Below are 25423 nucleotides of genomic sequence, written 5' to 3' on the forward strand. Positions count from 1 at the left end.
TAGAATTTTAGGCACGAAACGACTAAACTTCCTCCCATGATCCTCCTCTTCCTAACCCTACCCCTATCTACAATTTTGTCATCTGCTGTTTGAATGGCCTGGATTCTTTTTTAATGAGATCAGGCGCAAATCTGTCTGCTGCTGACGTAAAAGTCATCACAATGTCATCAGGGATGCTGCGATATGCAAATTGGTTGAACTTTCGTGCATGGTTGCTTCTGAGCAGTGCCTTGTCATTTTGCTGACTGAAAACGACGACGTGTTCCCTCAACAGTTCCTTAAAGAGAAACAGAAACAGAAATCGTTAAAGAAGTAAGTATAAATCACTTGTAATCTAGATTTGAGAAGCAAATTCCAACAAATGTTTGATTGCAACAAGATCAAAGCTCAGTGTAAGATCCATGAAGGATGTTACCACAAATTCTTGCTCGTAGACTCAAACTGCAAACCTTAACGGCTCTCTAAACGAGTTTAATTCAACTTCGTTATAATAATTTATCAAGTTATACGTCAATTTCGTTTTGCATACAACAATTTAGGAATTTGTCCTTCGTTCATTTGCAGAACTATGGTCTCTTAACTGGACGGAATTTTTACGATTCTTGGTTTGCTGACTGACAAATCTCATCTCGTACGAAAAAAAACTGTGGTTATTCATCGTCGTCTTATCGAGCCTTATTCAGTCTAAAGGCGCTGAAATTAGCCTTACTGGTAAGTACATTGCGTCATAGTGTAATTTAGATGTTTCTGTTGCGGGCCAGGACTTGCTAATTTTGAAACTGAAACGAAACATCTAACGGCTTCTGGACAACCAAGTATCTACTTTTCATTTATGTGGGCAATGTGAAATGATGTCTATTGGGATGAATTTTTTACCAACTTTTGAAGAGCGAATTAGCTTTAAAAACTAAATGAAGATCAACAAGTCAAGGCACATTGCTGTGTTGTTTTGCTGGGGGCAAAAAGTTGACCAATGATGAGGCCCAAGCGAATTCAATAGTTGTCAGTAAAACAATTGATATAATACCAGCAGGGCGCAGCTATTTATATTTAGGGATGTGAATAATATGCATTGCGACAACGTCAGATTAGCTTTCGCTTTCGAGTTCTTCGAGTGTTTTGTTGACTACAGAAAGCGGCCAATGTTCTTTATCGCAAATGAAGTACGCATACCTCACTGAAAGGTTTCTAAAACTTTAACAACGGTAAGTGTACCTCAATTCACTTACATGAAAGTAATGTGGAGCAGATACAACTCGTTTCAAACGGAAATCAACAAACATACATTCTAGAATACTTATATTGATAGGGCACGCACTGAAGGAGAAGGAGCCTGAGAAAACTGGTTTAGCGAAAAGGTGAAATTGCACGGGAATTTCTACTATTGTCACTTTAGATTAGTGAAAATTTCAAAAGTGACGTTAATTAATACACTTTACGACTTTATTTTCTAATATGCTGCGTGTGTCAAATAAAGGGTAGACCTGCTTCGTTTAGTTAGAGAATAATGCTGAAAAAAGCAAAAAGTAAAACGCATACTATCCCCGCTACGATTTCGTGAAAGCTGCACAATCTTTGGTGTGAAAATTATCCCTTGCTTTAAGGACAACGGCACAATATCAGATAAAGTAATATCGTTTAATGCGCTTTTTTTTCTCCTCTGATGTACAGATCGGGACGTTTGGATCGCAAGCAAAAGGCTAAGAGTCTTTTTAGTGCGAGCCAGGCCAGCACGATTCACAGCAGCAGGAAAAAGACTGAAAGACCAACGATAGCATTTATCAGCCTTAGTTGTTCCTCAAGGCACTGAAATTAGCCTCACTGGTAAGGAAATTGTATTATAGTGTAATTTAGCTGTTTCTGTAGCGGGCTAGGACTTGCTGATCATGAAACTGAAATGAAACATCCACCTGTTTTCGGACAGCGCAAGAAATGCAGTACTAGTCTTCGATCTCGAGATTGATAAAGGATCACGAACTTTCTTGTCGATTTAGTCATTGCATATGTTTTGATGTTGGGGAAGTTTTGCAATTGTATGTTGTCTAAAGAACAGCGTAAAATAATCTGTCAAAAACAACTCCGCAGTGGATTAGAAATCTTTTTCGAATTTATCGTTGTCCATAAACATTCTCCCCCAATTTTGTAGCCTTATACGTTCTTAGTTGGCGGTGCATTTTGACGAAGAAATTGTTAGTTATGTTTTATTGCTGAAGATTGTAAATTTTATACCGAATTGTTCGTTTGAAAGTCTATCCTCCGGTGAAAGATTCTCAATTTGGAAATTTTTCCTTGTTTGCTCCCAGAACTGTTTCAATGCAATTCTAAAGAAAGACTTTGATTAGAACATTCTAGAAGAGGACATGCAAATATGGTTGACCTCTTTTCAAGAGCTTACTCCAATTACTTGAAAGGACTGCGGTTAGAAAATCGCTAAATTGAGTATTTTCTTGACGTTGTCTTTTGTCTGCTTTGTATTCAGAGAGGGAATGTGGAATGTTTGCAATTAAACCCCGTGCCTCTCTCCCCACAACCCACTTCTGCCGATTCGAGAATTTCTCAAAATATTGCTTTAAGGACCGGGGGGGAGCTGATGTGCTTTGCTTTCCCACTGTTGTAACTTTTTTACCTACCTTGGACTAAACAGCTCTGCTTACACTTAACGAATCAGCCCAGAAATGTGAAATTTGCGGTAATGGACGCCATTTGAAAAAACGCAATGTTATTGGATTATTATTTGTTAGGGTCACAATACGTAACACACTGGTTGCACTTTCGTGTTCCTGTTTCCGAGTTGAAGGCGTGTTGCGTATGAGCAATTTTTGTTTCTTGCCTTGTTGAAATTTTGACAAGATTTTTAAGAGAAAATAGATTATCTTCTCTCAATTGACTCAACCCAGAAACCTTTCTACGTTACTTAAGCGAATCAAGAGAAATGGCCCGTTGGTATGACGCCATAGTCATTTGATCAACGCTATAAAAGTATTGTCTTTTCCATTTCAAATTTCTCGAAGTTTTTTGCTTGTAAATTATGGTCGCCTGGATTAGCCCCCTCTCAAGAGAGCCACAAATTTTGTACACTTTTGTAGGGCGAAAGAAGTTTGAATAATAATCTTGACCAATGGGTCAATGCACATCAAAGTGTCATTTTTCTACGGCAGATAATTGACGACAAACCGCAACAAAGGGAATCAAAATTAGCTTTCAGTCAAATAAAATGCATAGTACCCTCAGGCTGCAGCTATTTAGGGACCTGATAAATGTGCTCTACGACGAAGGCAGATAAACGTTCGCTTTCGAATTCCTCGAGTGTTTTGTTGAATACAGACAGCAGCCTATGTTCTTTTTCGCAAATGAAGTACTGCTACCTCATTAAAAGGTTTCTAAAACTCTGAAAACTGTAAGTGTACTTTAATTCACTAACATGAAAGTTATGTGTACTATAATGTTTGTGAAAATAAACAAAGATACATTCTAGAATATTCATGTTGATACGATACACGCTGAAGGAGAAGGAGTTTATTAAATCAGGTTTGACGAAAAGGTGTAATTGTATACACTGCGATTTCTACTATCGCTACTTTCGATTGGTGAAAATATTATTAAAAGTGACGTTATTTGATACACTTTATGATTTCATCCTCCGATATCCTGAGTGTGTCAAACGAATGAGAGAACTGCTATGTTTAGTTAGATAATAATGCCGAAAAAAAGCAGAAAGCAGATTACCCCCGCTACGATTTGGTTAAAGCTGCAGAATTTTTTGTGAAAGTATTATCCATTGTTTTAAGGACAACGGCACAATATTAGATAAAGTATTATCGTTTAATGCGCTTCTTTTCACCTATGATGCACAGATCGGGACGTTTGGATTGCAAGGAACAACTAGGAGTCTTCTTAGTGCGTGTAAGACCATCACGATCCACAGCGACAGTTAAAAGGTCGAAAGACAAACGATAGCATTTCATCACCCTTATTCAGTCTCAAGGCGCTGAAATTAGCCTTACTGGTAAGTAAATTGTGTTATAGTGTAATTTAGATTTTTCTGTTGCGGGCCAGGACTTGCTAATTTTGAAACTGAAACGAAACATCTAACGGCTTTTGGACAACCAAGTATCTACTTTTCATTTATGTGGGCAATGTGAAATGATGTCTATTGCGAGGAATTTTTTACCAACTTTTGAAGAGCGAATTAGCTTTAAAAGCTAAATGAAGATCAACGAGTCAAGGCAAATTGCTGTGTTGTTTTGCTGGGAGCAAAAACTTGACCAATGATGAGGCACAAGCGAATTCAATAGTTGTCAGTAAAACAATTGATATAATACCAGCAAGGCACAGCTATTTAGGGATGTGAATAATATGCATTGCGACAACGCCAGATTAGCTTTCGCTTTCGAGTTCTTCGAGTGTTTTGTTGACTACAGAAAGCGGCCAATGTTCTTTATCGCAAATGAAGTACGCATACCTCACTGAAAGGTTTCTAAAACTTTAACAACGGTAAGTGTACCTCAATTCACTTACATGAAAGTAATGTGGAGCAGATACAACTCGTTTCAAACGGAAATCAACAAACATACATTCTAGAATACTTATATTGATAGGGCACACCCTGAAGGAGAAGGAGCCTGAGAAAACTGGTTTAGCGAAAAGGTGAAATTGCACGGGAATTTCTACTATCGTCACTTTAGATTAGTGAAAATTTTAAAAGTGACGTTAATTGATACACTTTATGACTTTATTTTCTGATATGCTGGGTGTGTCAACTTGAATAAACGGTAGACCTGCTTCGTTTAGTTGGACAATAATGCTGAAAAAAGCAAAAAGTAAAACGCATACTATCCCCGCTACGATTTCGTGAAAGCTGCACAATCTTTGGTGTGAAAATTATCCCTTGCTTTAAGGACAACGGCACAATATCAGATAAAGTAATATCGTTTAATTCGCTTTGTTTTCTCCTCTGATGTACAGATCGGGACGTTTGGATCGCAAGCAAAAGGCTAAGAGTCTTTTTCGTTCGAGCCAGGCCAGCACGATCCACAGCGGCAGTGAAAAGATCGAAAGACCAACGATAGCATTTACCAGCCTTATTTGTTCCTCAAGGCACTGAAATTAGCCTCACTGGTAAGGACATTGTATTAAAGTGTAATTTAGCTGTTTCTGTAGCGGGCCAGGACTTGTTCATCATGAAACTGAAACGAAACATCCACCTGTTTTCAAACAACAGCAAGAAATGCAGTACTAGTCTTCGATCTCGAGACTGATAAAGGATCACGAACTTTCTTGTCGATTTAGTCATTGCGTATGTTTTGATGTTGGGGAAGTTTTGCGAATATATGTTGTCTAAAAGAACAGTGTAGAAATAATCTGTCAAAAACAACTCCGCAGTCGATTACAGATCTTTTTCGAATTTATCGTTGTCCATAAACATTTTCCCCCAATTTTGTAGCCTTATACGCTCTTAGTTGGCTGTGCATTTGACGAAGAAATTGTTAGTTATGTTTACTGTTGAAGATTGTAAACTTTATACCGAGTTGTTCGTTTGAAAGTTTATCCTCCGGTGAAAAATTCTCAATTTGGAAATTTTTCTTTGTTTGCTCCCAGAACTGTTTCAATGCAATTCTAAAGAAAGACTTTGATTAGAACATTCTAGAAGAGAAGAAGCAAATATGGTTGACCTCTTTTCAAGAGCTTACTCCAATTACTTCAAAGGAATACGGTTAAAAAATCGCTAAATTGGGTATTTTCTTGACGCCATTTCAAAAAACGCAATGTTATTGGATTATTATTTGTTAGGGTTACAATACGTAACACACTGGTTGCACTTTCGTGTTCCTGTTTACGAGTTGAAGGCATGTTGCGTATGAGCAACTTTTGTTTCTTGTCTTGTTGAAATTTTGACAAGATTTTTAAGAGAAAATAGATTATCTTCTCTCAATTGACTCAACCCAGAAGCCTGTCTCCGTTACTTAAGCGAATCAAGAGAAATGGCCCGTTGGTATGACGCCATATTCATTTGATCAACGCTATAAAAGTATTGCCTTTTCCATTTCAAATTTCTCGAAGTTTTTTGCTTGTAAATTATGGTCGCCTGGATTAGCCCCCTCTCAAGAGAGCCACAAATTTTGTACACTTTTGTAGGGCGAAAGAAGTTTGAATAATAATCTTGACCAATGGGTCAATGCACATCAAAGTGTCATTTTTCTACGGCAGATAATTGACGACAAACCGCAACAAAGGGAATCAAAATTAGCTTTCAGTCAAATAAAATGCATAGTACCCTCAGGCTGCAGCTATTTAGGGACCTGATTAATGTGCTCTACGACGAAGGCAGATAAACGTTCGCTTTCGAATTCCTCGAGTGTTTTGTTGAATACAGACAGCAGCCTATGTTCTTTTTCGCAAATGAAGTACTGCTACCTCATTAAAAGGTTTCTAAAACTCTGAAAACTGTAAGTGTACTTTAATTCACTAACATGAAAGTTGTGTACTATAATTTTTGTGAAAATAAGCAAAGATACATTCTAGAATATTCATGTTGATAAGATACACGCTGAAGGAGAAGGAGTTTAATAAATCAGGTTTGGCGAAAAGGTGTAATTGCATACACCGCGATTTCTACTATCGCTACTTTCGATTGGTGAAAATATTATTAAAAGTGACGTTATTTGATACACTTTATGATTTCATCCTCCGATATCCTGAGTGTGTCAAACGAATGAGAGAACTGCTATGTTTAGTTAGATAATAATGCTGAAAAAAAGCAAAAAGCAGAAAGTAGATTACGCCCGCTACGATTTGGTTAAAGCTGCAGAATTTTTTGTGAAAAATATTATCCATTGTTTTAAGGACAACGGCACAATATTAGATAAAGTATTATCGTTTAATGCGCTTCTTTTCACCTATGATGCACAGATAGGGACGTTTGGATTGCAAGGAAACAGCTAGGAGTCTTCCTCGTGCGAGCCAAGCCATCACGATCCACAGCGGCAGTTAAAGGGTCGAAAGAAAAACGATAGCATTTGATCAGCCTTATTCAGTCTCAAGGCGCTGAAATTAGCCTTACTGGTAAGAACATTGTGTTATAGTGTAATTTAGATTTTTCTGTTGCGGGCCAGGACTTGTTAATTTTGAAACTGAAACGAAACATCTAACGGTTTTTGGACAACCAAGTATCTATTTTTCATTTATGTGGGCAATGTGAAATGATGTCTATTGCGAGGAATTTTTTACTAACTTTTCAAGAGCGAATTAGCTTTAAAAACTAAATGAAGATCAACAAGTCAAGGCACATTGCTGTGTTATTTGGCTGGGGGCAAAAACTTGACCAATGATGAGGCCCAAGCGAATTCAATAGTTGTCAGTAAAACAATTGATATAATACCAGCAGGGCGCAGCTATTTAGGGATGTGAATAATATGCATTGCGACAACGCCAGATTAGCTTTCGCTTTCGAGTTCTTCGAGTGTTTTGTTGACTACAGAAAGCGGCCAATGTTCTTTATCGCAAATGAAGTATGCATACCTCACTGAAAGGTTTCTAAAACTTTAACAACGGTAAGTGTACCTCAATTCACTTACATGAAAGTAATGTGGAGCAGATACAACTCGTTTCAAACGGAAAATCAACAAACATACATTCTAGAATGAATGACTTTTGAAGAACAAATTAACTTTGAAAACCAATGAAGATCAACGGGTCAAGGCACGTTATTGTGTGCTTTTGCGGGGAGCAAAAACTTGACCAATGATTAAACCAAAGCGAATTCAATAGTTTTCGGTAAAACAATTGATATAATACCGGCAGGGTGCGGCTATTTAGGGATATGAATAATATGCATTGCGACAATGCCAGATTAGCTTTCACTTTTGAGTTCCTCGGGTGTTCTGTTGACTACATAACGCATACTTCACTATAAGGTTTATAAAACTTTGACAATGGTAAATATACTTTATTCTCTTACATGAAAGTTATGCGTACCAGGTAAATCTCGTCTCAAACGAAAAATCAACGAGCCTGTATTCTAGAATATTTATATTGATACTACATACCTGGAGGAGATGGAACTTAATAAAACAGATTTAACGAAAAGGTGTAGTTGCATGTACTGCGATTTCTACTGTCGTCACTTTCGATTAGTGAAAATGTTAAAAGTGACGTTATTTGATACACTTCATGACTTCATTATTTGATATTCTGAGTGTGTCAAATGGAAGAACTGCTTCGTTTACTTAGATAATAATGCTGAAGAAGGCAAAAAGCGAAAAGCAGATTTTTCTCCGCTACGATTTCGTGAAAGCTGTTCAATCTTTGGTGTGAAAATTATCCCTTGCTTTAAGGACAACGGCACAATATCAGATAAAGTAATATCGTTTAATGCGCTTTGTTTTCCCCTCTGATGTACAGATCGGGACGTTTGGATCGCAAGAAAACGGCTAAGAGTCTTTTTCGTGCGAGCCAGGCCAGCACGATCCACAGCGGCAGTGAAAAGATCGAAAGACCAACGATAGCATTTACCAGCCTTATTTGTTCCTCAAGGCACTGAAATTAGCCTCACTGGTAAGGACATTGTATTATAGTGTAATTTAGTTGTTTCTGTAGCGGGCCAGGACTTGTTAATTATGAAACTGAAACGAAACATCCACCTGTTTTTGGACAACAGCACGAAATAAAGTACTAGTCTTCGATCTCGAGATTGATAAAGGATGACGAACTTTCTCTGTCGATTTAGTCACTACGTATGTTTTGATGTTAGGGACGTTTTGCGAAGGTATGTTGTTTAGAGGAACACCGTAGAAACAAACTTACAAAAACAACTCCGCAGTGGATTAGAAATCTTTTTCGAATTTATCGTTGTCCATAAACATTTTCCCCCAATTTTCTAACCTTGTACGCTCTTAGTTGGCGGTGCATTTTGATGAAGAAATTATGAGTTATACTTTATTGCTGAAGATTGTGAACTTTATACCAAATTGATCGTTTGAAAGTTTTTCCTCGGATGAAAGATTCTCAATTTGGAAATTTTTCCTTGTTTGCTCCTTGAACTGTTTCAATGCAGTTCTAAAGTTTGAATAATAATCTTAACCGATGGGTCAAAGCACATTAAAGTGTCATTTTCCTTCGGCAGATAATTGACGAAAAACCGCAACAAAACGAACACAAAATTAGTTTTTGTCAAATAGAATGCATAGTACCCTCAGGCTGCAGCTATTTAGGGTCCTGATTAATGTGCGTAGATAAACATTTGCTTTCGAATTCCTCGAGTGTTTTTTCAGTACAGAAATAGCCTATGTTCTTTTACGCGAATGAAGTACCACTACCGGCACTAAAAGGTTTCTAAAACTTTGACTACTACAAGTGTCCTTTAATTCACTTACATGAAAGTTGTGTGTACCAGATATTTCAAACGGAAAATAAACAAGTGTACATTCTAGAATATTTATGTTAATAGGACACACGCTGAAGAAGAAGGAGTTTGATAAAACAGATTTAGAGAAAAGGTATAATTACACTGCGATTTCTACTATCGTCACTTTCGACTGGTGAAAATGTTATTTAAAGGGACGTTATTTGATACACTTTATGATTCCATCATCTGATATGTTGTGCGTGTCAAACGAATGAAAGAACTGCTTTGTTTAGTTAGATAATGATGCTTAAAAAAGCATAGAGCAAAAAGTATATTACCCCCGCTACGATTTCGTTTAAGCTGCAGAATTTTTGGTGTGAAAATTATCTTTTGTTTTAAGGAAAACCGTCCAATATTAGATAAAGTAGGATGGTTTAATACGCTTTGTTTTACAGATCGGAACGTTTGGATTACAAGCAAACGGTTAGGAGTCCTCTTCGTACCAGTTGGGCCATCACGATCCACAGTGGCAGTGGAAAGATCGAAAGACAAACCATACCATATATCAGCCTTAGTTGTTCCTCAAGGCACTGAAATTAGCTTCGCTGGTAAGTTCATTGTGTTATAGAGTAATTTATCTGTTTCTGTAGCGGGCCAGGACTTGCTAATTTTAAAAATGAAACAAAACATCCACCTGCTTTTGAGCAACATCAAGAAATAAAGTACTAATCTTCGATCTCGAAGAACACTTTCGAAGAGCACTTTCGTGTTTAAACCTTTCAAACACGAAAGTGCAATCAGGGTGTTATCTAGAGTGAAATAATTAAGATCAACGGGTCAAGGCACATTCTAGTGTCATTTTTCTGCAGGCAAAAAATGAACCAATGATGAAACCAAAGGGAATTCAACAGTTGTCAGCAAAACAATCGATATAAGGAATTTGATCAGAACATTCTTGAACATAATTTAAGTTCGATTGTTGTAGTAATCATATCAGGCACGGGTATCTGAAGATTGCTTCTTCATCTGCCTTTTTTCGTGAGTTAGGATGCTAGAATGGTGTGTATGTAAATTTCCCCCTTCCCCCTCCACCCCACTTTCGCTAATAGGGGAGCTTTCTAGCGAGAAATACAGTACTAGTCTTCGATTTATGAGATTGATAAAGGGTTCAAATCCCGTACGGGCCTTAATTTTTTTGCCATTTTTTTTGCCAAAACAACTCCGCAGTCGATCAAAAATGTTATCGAATTAGCCCCTGTCCATGAACATTTTCCCTTAATTTTGTAACCTTATATGCTGTTAGCTGGCGGTGTATTTTGATCAAGAAATTATAAGTTACGTGTTATTGCTGAAGATTGTGAACTTTATACTGAATTCTTCGTTCGAAAGTTTTTCCTCCGGTAAAAGACTCTCAATTTATAACTTTCTCCTTGAAGCAGAACATTCTAGAAGAAGACATGCGAATATGGTTGACCTCTGTTCAAAAGCTTACTCCAATTACTTGAAATATCACACCAGACACGACTGCAGTTAGAAAATCGCCAAATTGAGTATTTTCTTGGTGTTGTCTTTTGTCTGCTTTGTATTCAGAGAGGGAATGTGGAGTGGTGTGCAGGTAAACCTCCCTTCCCTTCTCCGCAGAACCCACTCCTGCCAATTCGAGAATTTCTTTATATATTGCTTTAAGGACCGGGGCGAGCTGATGTGCTTGGCTCTTTATCATTTGTTTACTTATCTCGGACTAAATAGCTCAACTTACACTTAACGGATCAACGCACAAATGTGACGCTTGCGGTTATCGACGCCAATCAAAAAGACTCAATGTCATTGGTTTATATTTGGTCACTTTATGGACTCGTAAATTGCCATTCTGAAAAAGGACTTTGATCAAAACATTCTATAACAGGAGAAAGAAACATTGTTGACCTCTGTTCAAGATTTTAAATTTTCTTGCTTGAAAATGTCACGCCAGATACGCATACAGTCAGCGATTCACCAAAATTTAGTATTTCCCTGTTTTATGACCTACTTTCCATTTATGTTAGCAATGTGAAATGGTGTCTAATGCGAGAAATTTTTACCGACTTTTGTAGAGCGAAGTAAGTTTGAAAAAGAATTAAGATGAACGGGTCAAGGCACATTGTTGTGTTATTTTTCTGGGGGCAAAAAAAAGGACCAATGATGAAACGAAAGCGAATTCAATGGTAGTAGGTGAAACAAATTATATTCTTCATAGAAGGTCGCTAGTTATTTCAAATAAATCTCTTGGCTTAATCTGGGGAAAGTCTTTTACTAAGGCTATATTCATTGGTCTACCCCTGATTTTGACTTATCTTCAACGATCAAATATTTCGGGTGAGTGCAGCCAAAGGAACCCACGAGGAAATAAATTATTTTGTCTCAATTGACGCAACCCAGCAACCTACTCAGTAAAGTAATTACTTTAGCGAATAAAGAGATATGGCCGGTTGGTATGACATCACATTCATTTGATAAACGCCTTAGCAGTATTTTCTTTTCCATTTAAAGTTTCTCGAGGAATTTTGCTTGCAAATTATGATCTTCCGGATTAGCCCCCTCTCATGTGAGCCACGAATTTTGTACACTTTTGTAGGGCGAAAAACTTTTGAAAAATAATCTTGACTAATGCATAGTACCTGCAGGGTGCAGACTTTAAGGCTTGTGAGATCTCTTGTGTGGAAGATAGAGAAGGGAAAAAAATCAGAAAACAAATAAGACAGCAGAGAAAACAAATGCTTTTCGCTAAGTGCCTTTTTAAATCATGTTCCAAATGTCAATATTCCATAGAAGGGCGCCTGTTATTTCCAGTATATTTCTTCGCTGAGGGCTAGGAGAAATCCTTTTTCCCGCCAGTTTTCATCAAAAATTCCGTTCCGTTTTTCATTATCCCTTCATTACGGATGACCAGTTGCGAATGTAATCCTTGACTGATTACGGTCACATAAACCTTGGACAGAAAGTAAACATTTTTCGGAATACTTGCAAAAGAAACCATAAGGAATAGAAACTTAATAATCGTGGCAGTGCTTGATGCAGAAGGCGCAGAATAGCTGCTTTCGCCAGAAGGAGTCTAGAATGTCTAACAGCGTACATAAGAAGTTTTGATATTCCTTACTTGTGTTACGCGAAAATTTACTGATTTTCCCGTGTGTGTTATTCGGTACATATTTATTCGTAAACTTTCACATTTAACCATTTCAAGTCCTTTCATTTTAATAAATCAAAAAATGCATAAAAACCACAGTAGCTTTTGAATAGATTTTTGTTGTTACTCGCTTTCATCATATGCACCTGGTTGTCGGCACTTTTTTCATTTATTACATGGTTTTTTTGGGTAAATGTAAGTGTTAATGGTCTTTCTGGAAACATTGGTTTTCATGGTAGATAGCAGCTGAGTTTATACGCTTAAATTTAATTTCTTTTCATGTGATGGTTTCCAAACCAATCTTGCATAGATAAGCAGAAACTTTTAATTGCTTTTCCGTTTCTATTTCCTGAGCTGCGCTACTGCAATTAAGATAGGTATTGTTTTCTATACCAGAGCTGTAAATTCGCACCTAGGTTTCCTACTTTAATGGCCTAGAGTTTATTGCATCTGTCTTTTTAATTTTGAGATTCGTTCCGTCGTAGAAACAGATGGAATATTTAAGTAGTTTTCATTTAACTTCAAAGAGACTTTTTTCCGTTCTTTTGTGTCCTTATTCAAATATTACGATCTGTGTAACAATAGCACCTCACACCAGTTAGTTCTTAAGCAAGTACCTTGTACAGCTTTGATGATTACAAACTAGAGTATGCTAGAGGTCATGTCGCTTGTTGACCTGACCTAGAATAAAAGTACTGGGGAACCAAAGATTGTCTTATCCTTGACGTCCGTATAAGCTCGCTCGAGGTAGATCTCCGTGTACCAGGAAATCGTGACGAGTTTCCGTTCTCGCTGGCAAGTCGTCTCTACAGAGTTATTTCCCACAGTTGTTATTGTGCCGTCTGCGAAGATTCAGTTTTCCAGTTTGCGAGCGAAAACCTATCGTCACACTTGTTAATTTAAAAAATAACTTACATGTTGCCCAGCGTTTGTTCAGTAAGAAATCACAGATAGCGTCAAAATGTGGTAAGAACAAAAACGAGGCACGCGAAGCGCAGCTGAGTGTATCACTGATGTTTTTACCACATTTGTGACGTCATCTGTGATCTATTATCATAAAAAAAACCCAGGCAGCATGGATTCTATTTGTTTTGTATAATAAATGCATTTGTCCTCCAATAGATCTTAGGTAAGAACCAAACACAGTGCCTGTGTTTTTTGCTTATGATATAAAGAAAGAACCTACTGATAATTTTCTGCTTGAGCAGCTTTAAAAGCACGTGATTCTAAATTGTTCAACCTTTGATTGCAGACAGTTCAAGTATTCCCAAGTTTTCTCAAACTTCTAGAACGGTATGTATCATATAACTCACTGATTCGAAAGTAAGTTCCAAGTAACCTTTTAAACGGAAGTAGCGTGACATGAGACTCACGCAGTCACGGTTAGGTTAAGATTGAAATAGGAGAGGTGATAATTAGAGTGATAGGTTTGAAGAGAGAACGTTGGAAGTTTGTGACGTGGTGAACGTTGATGACAAACAATGACAGAATTTGAGGACTGAAAGTAAAGTGTACCCCACAAGTTCGGTACTCTTTTTCTCTAAATTCATTTTTGTTTCCGATCTTTCGCACGTAAATTAAAGTAAACTGTCACGTGTGGTGTGTATCATCATCCTCATTAGCATCATCATCGCTCGGTTGGGCCAGTAGGTGCATAAGGTCGTCACATTGTCCGCCCAACCCCCCTGTTGCGTGCCGCCACCCCAGCCACAATCCAGCTCTTCCATATCGCCTTGCCTTTTTCCTCTTTCAACAGTCCCTCTCCAACTGGTCTTTGGTCTCCCTCTCGCCCTTTGACATTCTGGTGTCCACCCCAATACCGCAAAAAAGTCGATCACGTCCTCTCTCCTGAGTAAATGTCCTAAACAGTTCCACCTTCTTCTTCCCACCTCGCAACCAATTTTATTGGTGTCTGCCATTTCAAATACTCTCCTGTTTGTCATTCTTTGCTGCCATCTTGTCCTCAGTATCCGTCTTAGGCATTAGTACTGAAAACTTTTCAGTGTTCTTTCATCGGTCTTTGTGATTTTCCATGTTTCGCAACCATGTAGCAGGACCGATCGGACTAAAGTCTTGATTTGGCACATCTTGGCTCTCTTTCCTATTCGTCTGGCTACCCACACCTTCCATAGCCTCTGGAATGCACCTCGTGCCTTCTGCATTCTGTTCCTAATATCTTCACTGCCTCCACCTTTCTCTTCTACAATAGCTCCAAGATACGCAAACTCCTCGACATCTTTCACTTCTTCACCATTCACCACAATGCTCTCCCTGTTCGTTGCAAACTCCATCGTCAGCGTCTTGCTGTTGTCTTCCTCATGATCCAATCCATAGCCAGTAGGAATAAGAATCTTGACATTACGCATCCCTGCTTTTACTCTTGACTAAATCTTGAACCAGTCTGATATCTCCCATCCGTCGATTACGGCGCATTCAAACCCTCCGTATACCCCCACTACCACTCTCACCATCTTGCGCGGAATTCCATTGCTCCCCGTGGTGTTCCACGAGCTTTCTCTGTGTACCGAATCGAGGGCTTCTTTTCAAAGTCCACAAAGTGCGTGTGCAGACTCCCCCTCCAGTCATTTGCCTGCTCTAAGATGTTTCTTTAATGTAAAGATCTGTTCAGTTGTATTTCCATTTGGTCTAAAGCCGGCCTGCTCTTTTTTAGGCTTCTTGTCTAAACCTTTCTTGATCCGTTCTAGCAGCATCCTGTGGAATATTCTATGGATGGTGGGTAGCAAAGTCACTCCTCTCCAATTGTTACAATCACGCAAATCACCTTTCTTAATTTATTGACAACAAGTCCCTTCTTACACACTTCTGGCCACCTTTTACTTTTCTAAAGCCTGTTATATGATCAGTCTGCCTACTTGCGGTGTATTCCATGTCAGCCCTTAGTAGGTCTGGGCCCTGGCTTTGCTTTCCTGAACGCATTCTTAACCTCTTGTATTCGCCATCTTCCTACATCGATTTCCTCAATCTACTCCAGTTCTTCTGTTTCTTCTTTCTCTTCCACCGGATTTGTGGGGTCATCTCTGTTTAAAATTTTACCCAAGTTCTCTGCCCAGCTCTGCAATCTTTCTTGTGATTGTGTCTTATTCACCCCCAGTTTGTCTTTCGCACGCAATTCTCGCCTCCTCTGTTCCCGGCTGTTGTCTTAGTTATGCTGTTTAGCTCTTCGTTTCTACAATTCTCAGCGGCCTTGTCTGCTGCTGTAGCCCTTTCCTCCAACCAATTCCTCTTATCCTCCCTAGCACTCTCTTTCACTTCCTTTTCTTTCGCACTATACTCCTCTCTCTATCGCTGTTCAAGTCGTTCCAATCTCGCACCCTCTATATTAAGTTTTGCGTCTTACCCCTCCTGAATTTTTTCCCACGTCGTGTCTCCTATCCATGGCCTGCTCTCCTTTTTTACCTTCCAATAACTTTCTCTGTGGCATCTCTGTACGTCATCAAGATCTTGTCGTGCTTCCTTTGAATCTTCTATATCTCATATCATTGCAAACCTGTTCTTCACTTTAATGTTATATCTCCTCCTGATCTCTTCACTTTGCAACTAACACACGTCAAATCTCACACTTGTTTTCTTCTTCCCATGCACCTTTGCCAACTTTAGTCTCATTCTGGTTCTCATCAGGTAGTAGTCACCATATACGTCTGTTCCTCCCATCACTCTCGTGTCCAGAATCGATGTTCTCATGCGTCCATTCACAAAGACATGGTCGAGCTGGTTAACAGTCTTCCCACCTGGTGACTTTCAGGTCAGCTTATGGATCTCTTTCTGTAGGGAACTGTTCCAGTTACAACTAAGCCATTCGTACCACAGAGGTCACATAACCTTTCCCATTATCATTCATGACTCCGACACTAAATTTCCTCAGTACTTCCTCTCTGTTAATGTTATTACTCCCGTAAGCGTTCAGGTCTCCCATCATCAAAATCATATCATGACTACTGCAGCTTGCAACAGAGTCTAGCAGTTGATTGTTAAATTCATCCTTTCCCTCGTCCATCGTATCGTCTGTTGGTGCATATGCTTTTATTACCGTTAGCTTTTGTGGTTTGAATAGAATCTTGCCTTGATGGTCCTCATGCAGATTGGCATCCATTCCATTAAGGCTCCCTTTGTCCTCACACTCATCATGATGGGGACTCCTCCTTGTTGCATTCCCTTATCTCCCACGTACGCCACCCTCTCACTACCTTGCAGTGTTCTTGATCCCATCAGCATGCTTGAACTAAGGGAAAAGTGATCCTTGATGTTAGGAGACTTGCAATTTAGCTTTTGTAAGATTACCATCACCAATTACTTCACAAGCTGAAAAAAACTACCAGCTCAGCAGAAGACGATAATCGTACAGCTTAAAAACTCCCTTGTCATTGACTTCGACCATGAGTTCCCTGCGTAATTTTGTTCTTGGGCTGAGTGATTCAGTGTCAACATTTTAACCTAGTTTTTTCTCTCTAATATGCGAAGGGGCTAAATCAGGTGAGATCTGTCGAGTTCCATATTTCAGGTCGACTGTGTCTCGAAAAATACCTATCGTGGAACCAAGTGAACACTGAAAGAAAGAAACAAATTAACAAATAAGAAAGCAAGAAGATGGTTTCTTTCACATATAAACCGTATCCTGGTTGCTCTGAACACTTCTCTGTATTATACTGACGTTTAAGTTATGAGTGACAGTGGATCTTTACCACTCTCTTTTCCTCCCTTTTATTAGCCCTTGACGCCATCGAGCAAATTGTTTTGAAAGCGAGAGTTTTTCAATTGCCCTTACTTCCTCTCTAAAATATAATTGACATGTATCAGCGAAAATATCTTGGTAGGTAAATAAATATTCACACCAAGTACCACAAAACCGTTAAAGGATCAGCAAAAGTATAGCGACCTACTCACATAACCGAATTGGGTACTAACATAACTATGGTTTTAATAGGATGTAACTGATGATGGCCACTAGGTTGAAGTACACCACAGAGCAAGTGAATTACTACAGGATTTGTTACGTTGTCACTGACATACTAACTGAGGGTCTGCGAACCATCTTCAAACAAGAATGGGACAATCGATACAAGACAACACTGGGAGAATGGAAAGATCAACCCAAAAATGGAATGGACTTCTGGAATGGCGAGTCTACTCGAAACAGGAAAAGAAACGCTGTGCTGCTGACAACCATGAAGAATGGCGATAGAGCTGAGTGGGATTGTACCATGCTGTTTTACGCTATCCTGTATTCAGATTGCATATATTCTCTCAATCCATCAATTAGATCAAATGCGGACGACTTAAGGAAATTTCGAAATGAAGAATTTGCACATATGCCTCGGGGCCACCTCTCCAACGGAGATTTCCAAACTGTCATTACAAAGGTTAAAACTGCATTCCACGCACTCGGTCTCCCGTCATTGGAAATCAACGAAGTTCAAAATCAGACAAACTTCTTAACGGAGGAGTTAAACGAAGTTTTAAGGAAGGTTGACGACTTGAAACAAGAAGTTAAAGACAAAGAAGAGGAACTTCAAGTGAAAGAAGAACAGAGGCTTGCCCTAGAAGAGCAATTAAATTTCGATGTCTCTCCATTTTGTATTCTCCCTCCCAAACCTAGCCACGACATCGCTAGTCGGGAATCTGAAGTTGGTGAAGTTTTACAAAACCTCCAAACACTAAAAGACGCCAACGATGGGTTGAGCATACTGTATTTGTCAGGAAATCCAGGAAGTGGAAAATCTCAGCTGGCCCGTTTAGCAGCCAGGCGATTTTACGACGAGGTCGAACAAATACCTTCTGCAGCTTCATTTGTCATGACGTTGAATGCTGAAAACTCAGAAGCACTCTTGAAATCGTATGTCCTTTTCGCTCAACATTGCAATTGTCCCGGGTATGAAATAACAAACACTTACCGCTCCAAGGATTTGAACACAGACGAGAAGATTTCATATTTCAAGACCTTAATAGGTACAAAAATTGAGCATTACGCTTCATGGCTGTTAGTAGTTGATAATGTGACCAGCGAATCTCGTACAAGCGATTATTTGCCAGATGCAGACAGCGAGTTGTGGGCAAGGGGTCAGATGCTAATAACAACAAAAGACACTGCGTCTATACCGTTGTCAAGCTCTTCCATACAAAATATCTCAATCAGCGCAGGAATGCAACCTGATGATGCGTGCTTTCTGCTTAACCTCCTTTCTGGTATCTCAGATGCCAAGATGGAAAAAGAAATTGCGAAAGAACTAGACTACCAGCCACTTTCATTGGCAGCCGCAGCCACGTATGTGAGACAAGTTCGTCAGAATAAAGGAACCTCGAAATTTGGCTGGACCGACTATTTGAAGAAATTGGAAGAGGGGAAACGAAGCAATACTGAAAGCATTCTTGCTGCGACAAATCCAGCCTATCCGCAGACCATGACCAAAGCAATAACACTCGCTGTCGAAATGGTGATGGAAAATGATATAATTTTGCATCACATGTTCTTTTTTCTTTCAATGTGTGCATCACAGCCGATACTGCAAGACATTATTATCGAGTATGTTAAAACAACTGATGACGAATTTGAAGATGAAGATATGATAAGGACGAGGATGAGTCGATGTTCACTGTTGCTAATTGAAGAAGAATCAACTGGTGTTTATATTCGAGTCCACGGTGTCGTTCTTGATGTTATTAAATCTGCGACAAAAGGTTTCGCAAAGGATCAAAGCTACAAAGTGGTGTATGGCGCGGTAATGTCTTTCTCAAAATTTGAAGAGCTAGAATCTATTGTTGTGGGAACAAGAATAGTTCCCCATCTTCAAACGTTGAGCTTAAAAATTGAAGACATGTCACTCGGGAAAGGAATACCAGAAGCGACCGAAAGAGCCTTGTGTAATTTTCTGCATGGCCTTTGGAGCCTTAATTACATGTGCCGAAACCATAGTGAGTTTAGAGCGGCGCTAGTCTATGGTAAATGGCTGTTAAAAATTCAGATGAAACAGCTGGGACCTGAGCATGTTGATGTTGCAAGGTGTTACAACAATCTGGGTAATTTACACAGTGATCTGGGCGACACAGATGAAGCAAAAGACTACTATAAGCGTGCACTGGAGATTAACATGAAACAGCTGGGACCTGAGCATGTTGATGTTGCAACCTCTTACAACAATCTGGGTGTTTTACACAGTGATCTGGGCGACACAGATGAAGCAAAAGACTACTATAAGCGTGCACTGGAGATTAACATGAAACAGCTGGGACCTGAGCATGTTGATGTTGCAACCTCTTACAACAATCTGGGTGTTTTACACAGTGATCTGGGCGACACAGATGAAGCAAAAGACTGCTATGAGCGTGCACTGAAGATTCGTCTGAAAAAGCTGGGACCTGAACATGTTGATGTTGCAAGCTCTTACAACAATCTGGGTAGTTTACACAAGGCTCTGGGCGACACAGATGAAGCAAAAGACTGCTATGAGCGTGCACTGAAGATTCGCATGAAACAACTGGGACCTGAGCATGTTGATGTTGCAGGCTCTTACAACAATCTGGGTAATTTACACAGTGATCTGGGCAACACAGATGAAGCAAAAGACTGCTATGAGCGTGCACTGAAGATTCGTCTGAAAAAGCTGGGACCTGAACATGTTGATGTTGCAAGCTCTTACAACAATCTGGGTAGTTTACACAAGGCTCTGGGCGACACAGATGAAGCAAAAGACTGCTATGAGCGTGCACTGAAGATTCGTTTGAAAAAGCTGGGACCTGAGCATGTTGATGTTGCAAGCTCTTACAACAATCTGGGTAGTTTACACAAGGCTCTGGGCGACACAGATGAAGCAAAAGACTGCTATGAGCGTGCACTGAAGATTAGCATGAAACAGCTGGGACCTGAACATGTTGATGTTGCAAGCTCTTACAACAATCTGGGTAATTTACACAGTGATCTGGGCGACACAGATGAAGCAAAAGACTGCTATGAGCGTGCACTGAAGATTCGTCTGAAAAAGCTGGGACCTGAACATGTTGATGTTGCAAGCTCTTACAACAATCTGGGTAGTTTACACAAGGCTCTGGGCGACACAGATGAAGCAAAAGACTGCTATGAGCGTGCACTGAAGATTCGCATGAAACAACTGGGACCTGAGCATGTTGATGTTGCAGGCTCTTACAACAATCTGGGTAGTTTACACAGTGATCTGGGCAACACAGATGAAGCAAAAGACTACTATAAGCGTGCACTGGAGATTAAGATGAAACAGCTGGGACCTGAGCATGTTGATGTTGCAGGCTCTTACAACAATCTGGGTAATTTACACAGTGATCTGGGCGACACAGATGAAGCAAAAGACTACTATAAGCGTGCACTGGAGATTAACATGAAACAGCTGGGACCTGAGCATGTTGATGTTGCAAGGTCTTTCAACAATCTGGGTGTTTTACACAGTGATCTGGGCGACACAGATGAAGCAAAAGACTGCTATGAGCGTGCACTGAAGATTCGTCTGAAAAAGCTGGGACCTGAACATGTTGATGTTGCAAGCTCTTACAACAATCTGGGTAGTTTACACAGTGATCTGGGCGACACAGATGAAGCAAAAGACTGCTATGAGCGTGCACTGGAGATTAAGATGAAACAGCTGGGACCTGAGCATGTTCATGTTGCAACCTCTTACAACAATCTGGGTGTTTTACACAGTGATCTGGGCGACACAGATGAAGCAAAAGACTACTTTAAGCGTGCACTGGAGATTAAGATGAAACAGCTGGGACCTGAGCATGTTGATGTTGCAACCTCTTACAACAATCTGGGTGTTTTACACAGTGATCTGGGCGACACAGATGAAGCAAAAGACTGCTATGAGCGTGCACTGGAGATTAAGATGAAACAGCTGGGACCTGAGCATGTTGATGTTGCAACCTCTTACAACAATCTGGGTGTTTTACACAGTGATCTGGGCGACACAGATGAAGCAAAAGACTACTTTAAGCGTGCACTGGAGATTAAGATGAAACAGCTGGGACCTGAGCATGTTGATGTTGCAACCTCTTACAACAATCTGGGTGTTTTACACAGTGATCTGGGCGACACAGATGAAGCAAAAGACTGCTATGAGCGTGCACTGAAGATTCGTTTGAAAAAGCTGGGACCTGAGCATGTTGATGTTGCAAGCTCTTACAACAATCTGGGTAGTTTACACAAGGCTCTGGGCGACACAGATGAAGCAAAAGACTGCTATGAGCGTGCACTGAAGATTCGCATGAAACAGCTGGGACCTGAGCATGTTGATGTTGCAGGCTCTTACAACAATCTGGGTAATTTACACAGTGATCTGGGCGACACAGATGAAGCAAAAGACTACTTTAAGCGTGCACTGGAGATTAAGATGAAACAGCTGGGACCTGAGCATGTTGATGTTGCAACCTCTTACAACAATCTGGGTGTTTTACACAGTGATCTGGGCGACACAGATGAAGCAAAAGACTAAGCGTGCATTGGTAATTTGTATCTCCAAGTGTGGTCAACAACTTGTAAGGACACTAGAGGTCAGGAGGAACTTATCTCGGCTAAAACAGAAAAGAAGGAGAGTTGACCCTTGTGCTGTTTTGTAAAAGAAGAAAAGAGACTCGCGTTAATAGTTTAGTAACTGTGCTGATTCATAGACGTTGTTGGTCTTTAATTTAGGTGTACTCGTTTTGTTTTCTTTGCACTTGAGAACTAAGACCGCTTTAATTTTTTCATAATATCTTGCATAATTTATGCTTTTAATATTCCGATCTGGAAACTCGCACAATTGATATGGTTTTTGTTATTTCCGAACAAGTAGTTCATTACTTTCTCATTTCTGAGGTTGCTACAAAGGGTTGCAGCTTTACGGATAATCAACAGTCAGAATATGCACCCAAGTAAAGAAATTTTTGAGTTGCTAATCATTGCTGCTTTTTAAGAATCTTGCTCTTTTAAATCTATGATTTTTATCCATATTCATAATTAAGAGAGAATATAGATAAAAGTGGTCCGGCCGATCTAGCTTGAAAAATAGATTTCGCTGATTTCTTGTACATTGAAAGACTTTCATGTCCTTATTCTAGAACCACAATCCACTTCATCTGATCTTTAAAATTTAGCGAGTTATGAGAAATTCAGGTCTGATCGCCCCAGCGAACACTCGTGGCGACCCATGTCGAGGCTCAAATTTAAGGTAACATTGGAGGTCGATTTTACGAAAACTGTCATGCCCTTTATAAAACAAACACTAAAACGAGCGATTTAACAAAAACAGTGATTTACTAGCTGAAAAAGAATAGAAATAGATATTATTAGATATTAGAACAAAATCCATGATATTTCGCTGTTCACAGAAAACGTATTAAAGTTTTTCACTTAACGCTTCAGTACTATATATGTGAAAATTTGAAAACTACTGTTCACCTCCCGTTCCCGCTCCTCTCTTCCCCCCTTCCCCCCCGCCACTTGTCATCAAGGCCCACGTGAGCCTCAGTCACTAGAGTCTGATCAGCGGTTGTCTTAAAGAAATAACCGTCATTTGTTCCGAACTTCGTAGAAGGAAAATTCTCTGGATAAACTAATTTGCTAACATGCCACAGGATACTAAAGAGAAAATCCCGTTACTGCTTCATCAGGAGCCGTTTAACATCCAAGGCTGAGTGGAAGTAACCTCTCATTCTTGTGGAATCGAAGAGCGAACTTCGATAAAGATCTTAAACGACGCGGTGAATGATGATTTTATATAAAATTCATATATTTGCACTGCGGTGAAGAAATGAAATTAAGAGCTCCTCGCAGCTAAGAACACTACTGAAACGAGTAGTTGAAAATAGGACCTGAAAAAAATTCAGGCCCGTACAAGTCCTTTTTTCAACTACTCGTTTCAGTAGTGTTCTTAGTGACGGGGTGAAGTCTCACAATGTACTGGCTCACAATTCCTAATACCCACATTCCTACAAACTCCTCTTTCATCTTGAAGAAAATATTTTAAACGAAAGTTTAATTTTTTTTTTCAATTAGACTTGAGGGTTGAAAATATCATTAGTTTTTCTCATACAGGGCTCCCTCCCCTTCTCCCTAGTCAAAAATTTCTCATGAAAGCCTAATTAAAGCCTGGATAGCGCGTGGGTGATCATTATCATGTCGTAAAGAATTTACTTGCATGGGGATGGGGTTATTTATTGATGAAAAAAAGGGCTATTGCGCAGTACATTATCGGTACAAAATTAGCCGTCATACCTACAAGAGCTCTCCTTAATTGATTTGCCAAAACTAACATTGGGTTCGCGTCCTTTATAAGATTTATGTATGCTCTCCCCAGACTTCCTAGGCCGCGTTAACGCGCTGCTTTTTCCTATGCTTTGCATATCCACGAGTAAAACCGGTGAAGGTAGGACTATACCAAAAAATAATACCAATTCAGATTATCTGAAGTCGTCAAACTATTTCCCTAGGCTTTAGAGTGACTGTTTCGAAGCTCCGCGTAAGTATGTGGTTCCGTGTTCAGTAACTGATAATGGGAATGGGGACTCGGAAACTGCAATTCTTAAATTTCCTCATAGACACGGGTACTCATTGGATCTTCATATGCTGGATTGTTGTGTCCCCTGGTCTCCGACGTTCTTCGCCGAGGTCTTCTGAGGGAGAAACGATAAAATAGCTGAGAAAGAGAGACACGAATCTTTAACTAGCTCGCATGTATCAAACCTTGCTATGTGATGCTATGTCATTCAAGCGAACGCGTCTTGGAACTCCGAAATAAGACAAAATCTTAACTTTGTTAATGCCTTACTCGGCCAAAATAAGAATATTTGTTTTATGCTTTGTGCGTGGGCTGTTGTGTAGTAGAGGTAACCTTTAGATGCCGATATCACAAAGGATCTAAGGAGAGGATATATCAAAGTTGGGAATTGCGGTGGTTTAGTAAATAGTACGCAGGAACAACTGTTCGAGAGGTCCAAATTTAAGCCACGGTAAAGTCACAGTGATGCAATCTTGAGGACAATATGTTACTTCTTTTGTCGTCCATGTGATGCTCTCCACCATTAAATATTAAGGGAAACTGGCAAACTATCAGAGAAACTTGATGAATCGGCAAGGGAATGGGGAAGGGCGAAGAAGGGAATGGTTTTCAGCGATGAATAAACCTGGCATCCAGTACGATTAGTTAAATGCTTCCTATTGTTATTTTACTGATATTGAGACGAGCTCTGGCAATTTTGGCTTGAACGCTGTCAACACGTTACCCCACCATCACCCTTGCTTTGCTCACGCCAGTTCACCCTTCCTAAGCCTTTTCACCTCTTTTTCTTCCATTGCAATTCAACTCTATCGGTTTCCATTCCACTTTTGAAAAACCACGACGGCAGTAAAAATAACAGTAAGAAATTCTTATGGTGACGATAATGACAACCATAAAAAAAAATGAAAACGATACTTTTGACTTACATTCTTTGCCTCCACACACAAAAGATGGCGACAGCAGCTATTACAATGACTGGTACAACTATTGCCATGGTAATGATGACATTGAGAAGGTGACCTGATGTCCCTTGCCCATCGGCGTTTTGGAATTTGCTGATGAAAATCAGAATTGTCAAGTAGTCAAATACGAATATTGTTTACAGCAGTACAAATAAATTAATCATAAGTCAAAATAAGACATCTAGTATAATTTTTTTAGAGACCTTCACAGTTTCCCTGCCATCTAGATGCTAACGCGCCAAACGTTGATGTCCCGGATGGACAAGGAACATAAGAAGTCTGCGCCTCTTTATCCTGGCAATGATCCACTGCGCATGCCTGGCAATCTGAGGTATTGTGGAAGTATCCAACAGGACAGCTCACTATAAATAGCAAAAAGGGACGATAATGTTTAAAAAGGTTTGACCTATCGTCAAACTGTTTGAGTCAGCCATTT

At 39.6% G+C, this 25423-nt stretch overlaps 1 protein-coding gene across 9 annotated transcripts; it reads left to right on the plus strand.

Moving 5' to 3' along the window:
- The first annotated feature begins 210 nt into the window (after positions 1-210).
- On the plus strand, positions 211-22882 carry LOC136284404 (tetratricopeptide repeat protein 28-like). Of its 9 annotated transcripts, none has more exons than XM_066174726.1 (10): positions 211-312; positions 565-711; positions 1672-1824; positions 3855-4006; positions 4966-5118; positions 6910-7062; positions 8401-8553; positions 9799-9951; positions 13762-13802; positions 17452-22882. In XM_066174726.1, the coding sequence occupies exon 10, from the start codon at positions 17462-17464 to the stop codon at positions 21980-21982; it is 4521 nt and encodes a 1506-aa protein (XP_066030823.1). In that variant the 5' UTR covers positions 211-312; positions 565-711; positions 1672-1824; positions 3855-4006; positions 4966-5118; positions 6910-7062; positions 8401-8553; positions 9799-9951; positions 13762-13802; positions 17452-17461; the 3' UTR covers positions 21983-22882. The 9 variants fall into 9 exon arrangements, with proteins under 9 accessions (XP_066030823.1, XP_066030826.1, XP_066030824.1 ...); XM_066174727.1 differs by lacking the exons at positions 211-312; positions 565-711 and adding exons at positions 1076-1205; positions 1310-1358; XM_066174728.1 differs by lacking the exons at positions 211-312; positions 565-711 and adding an exon at positions 1110-1205.
- The last annotated feature ends 2541 nt before the right edge of the window (positions 22883-25423 follow it).

The sequence above is a fragment of the Pocillopora verrucosa genome, chromosome 11, assembly GCF_036669915.1.
Source record: "Pocillopora verrucosa isolate sample1 chromosome 11, ASM3666991v2, whole genome shotgun sequence".
Classification (NCBI taxonomy): Eukaryota; Metazoa; Cnidaria; class Anthozoa; order Scleractinia; family Pocilloporidae; genus Pocillopora; species Pocillopora verrucosa.

Excerpts from the sequence above, each read along its gene's own strand:
- LOC136284404 (XM_066174726.1), top strand. The coding sequence starts at position 17,462 with ATGATGGCCACTAGGTTGAAGTACACCACAGAGCAAGTGAATTACTAC.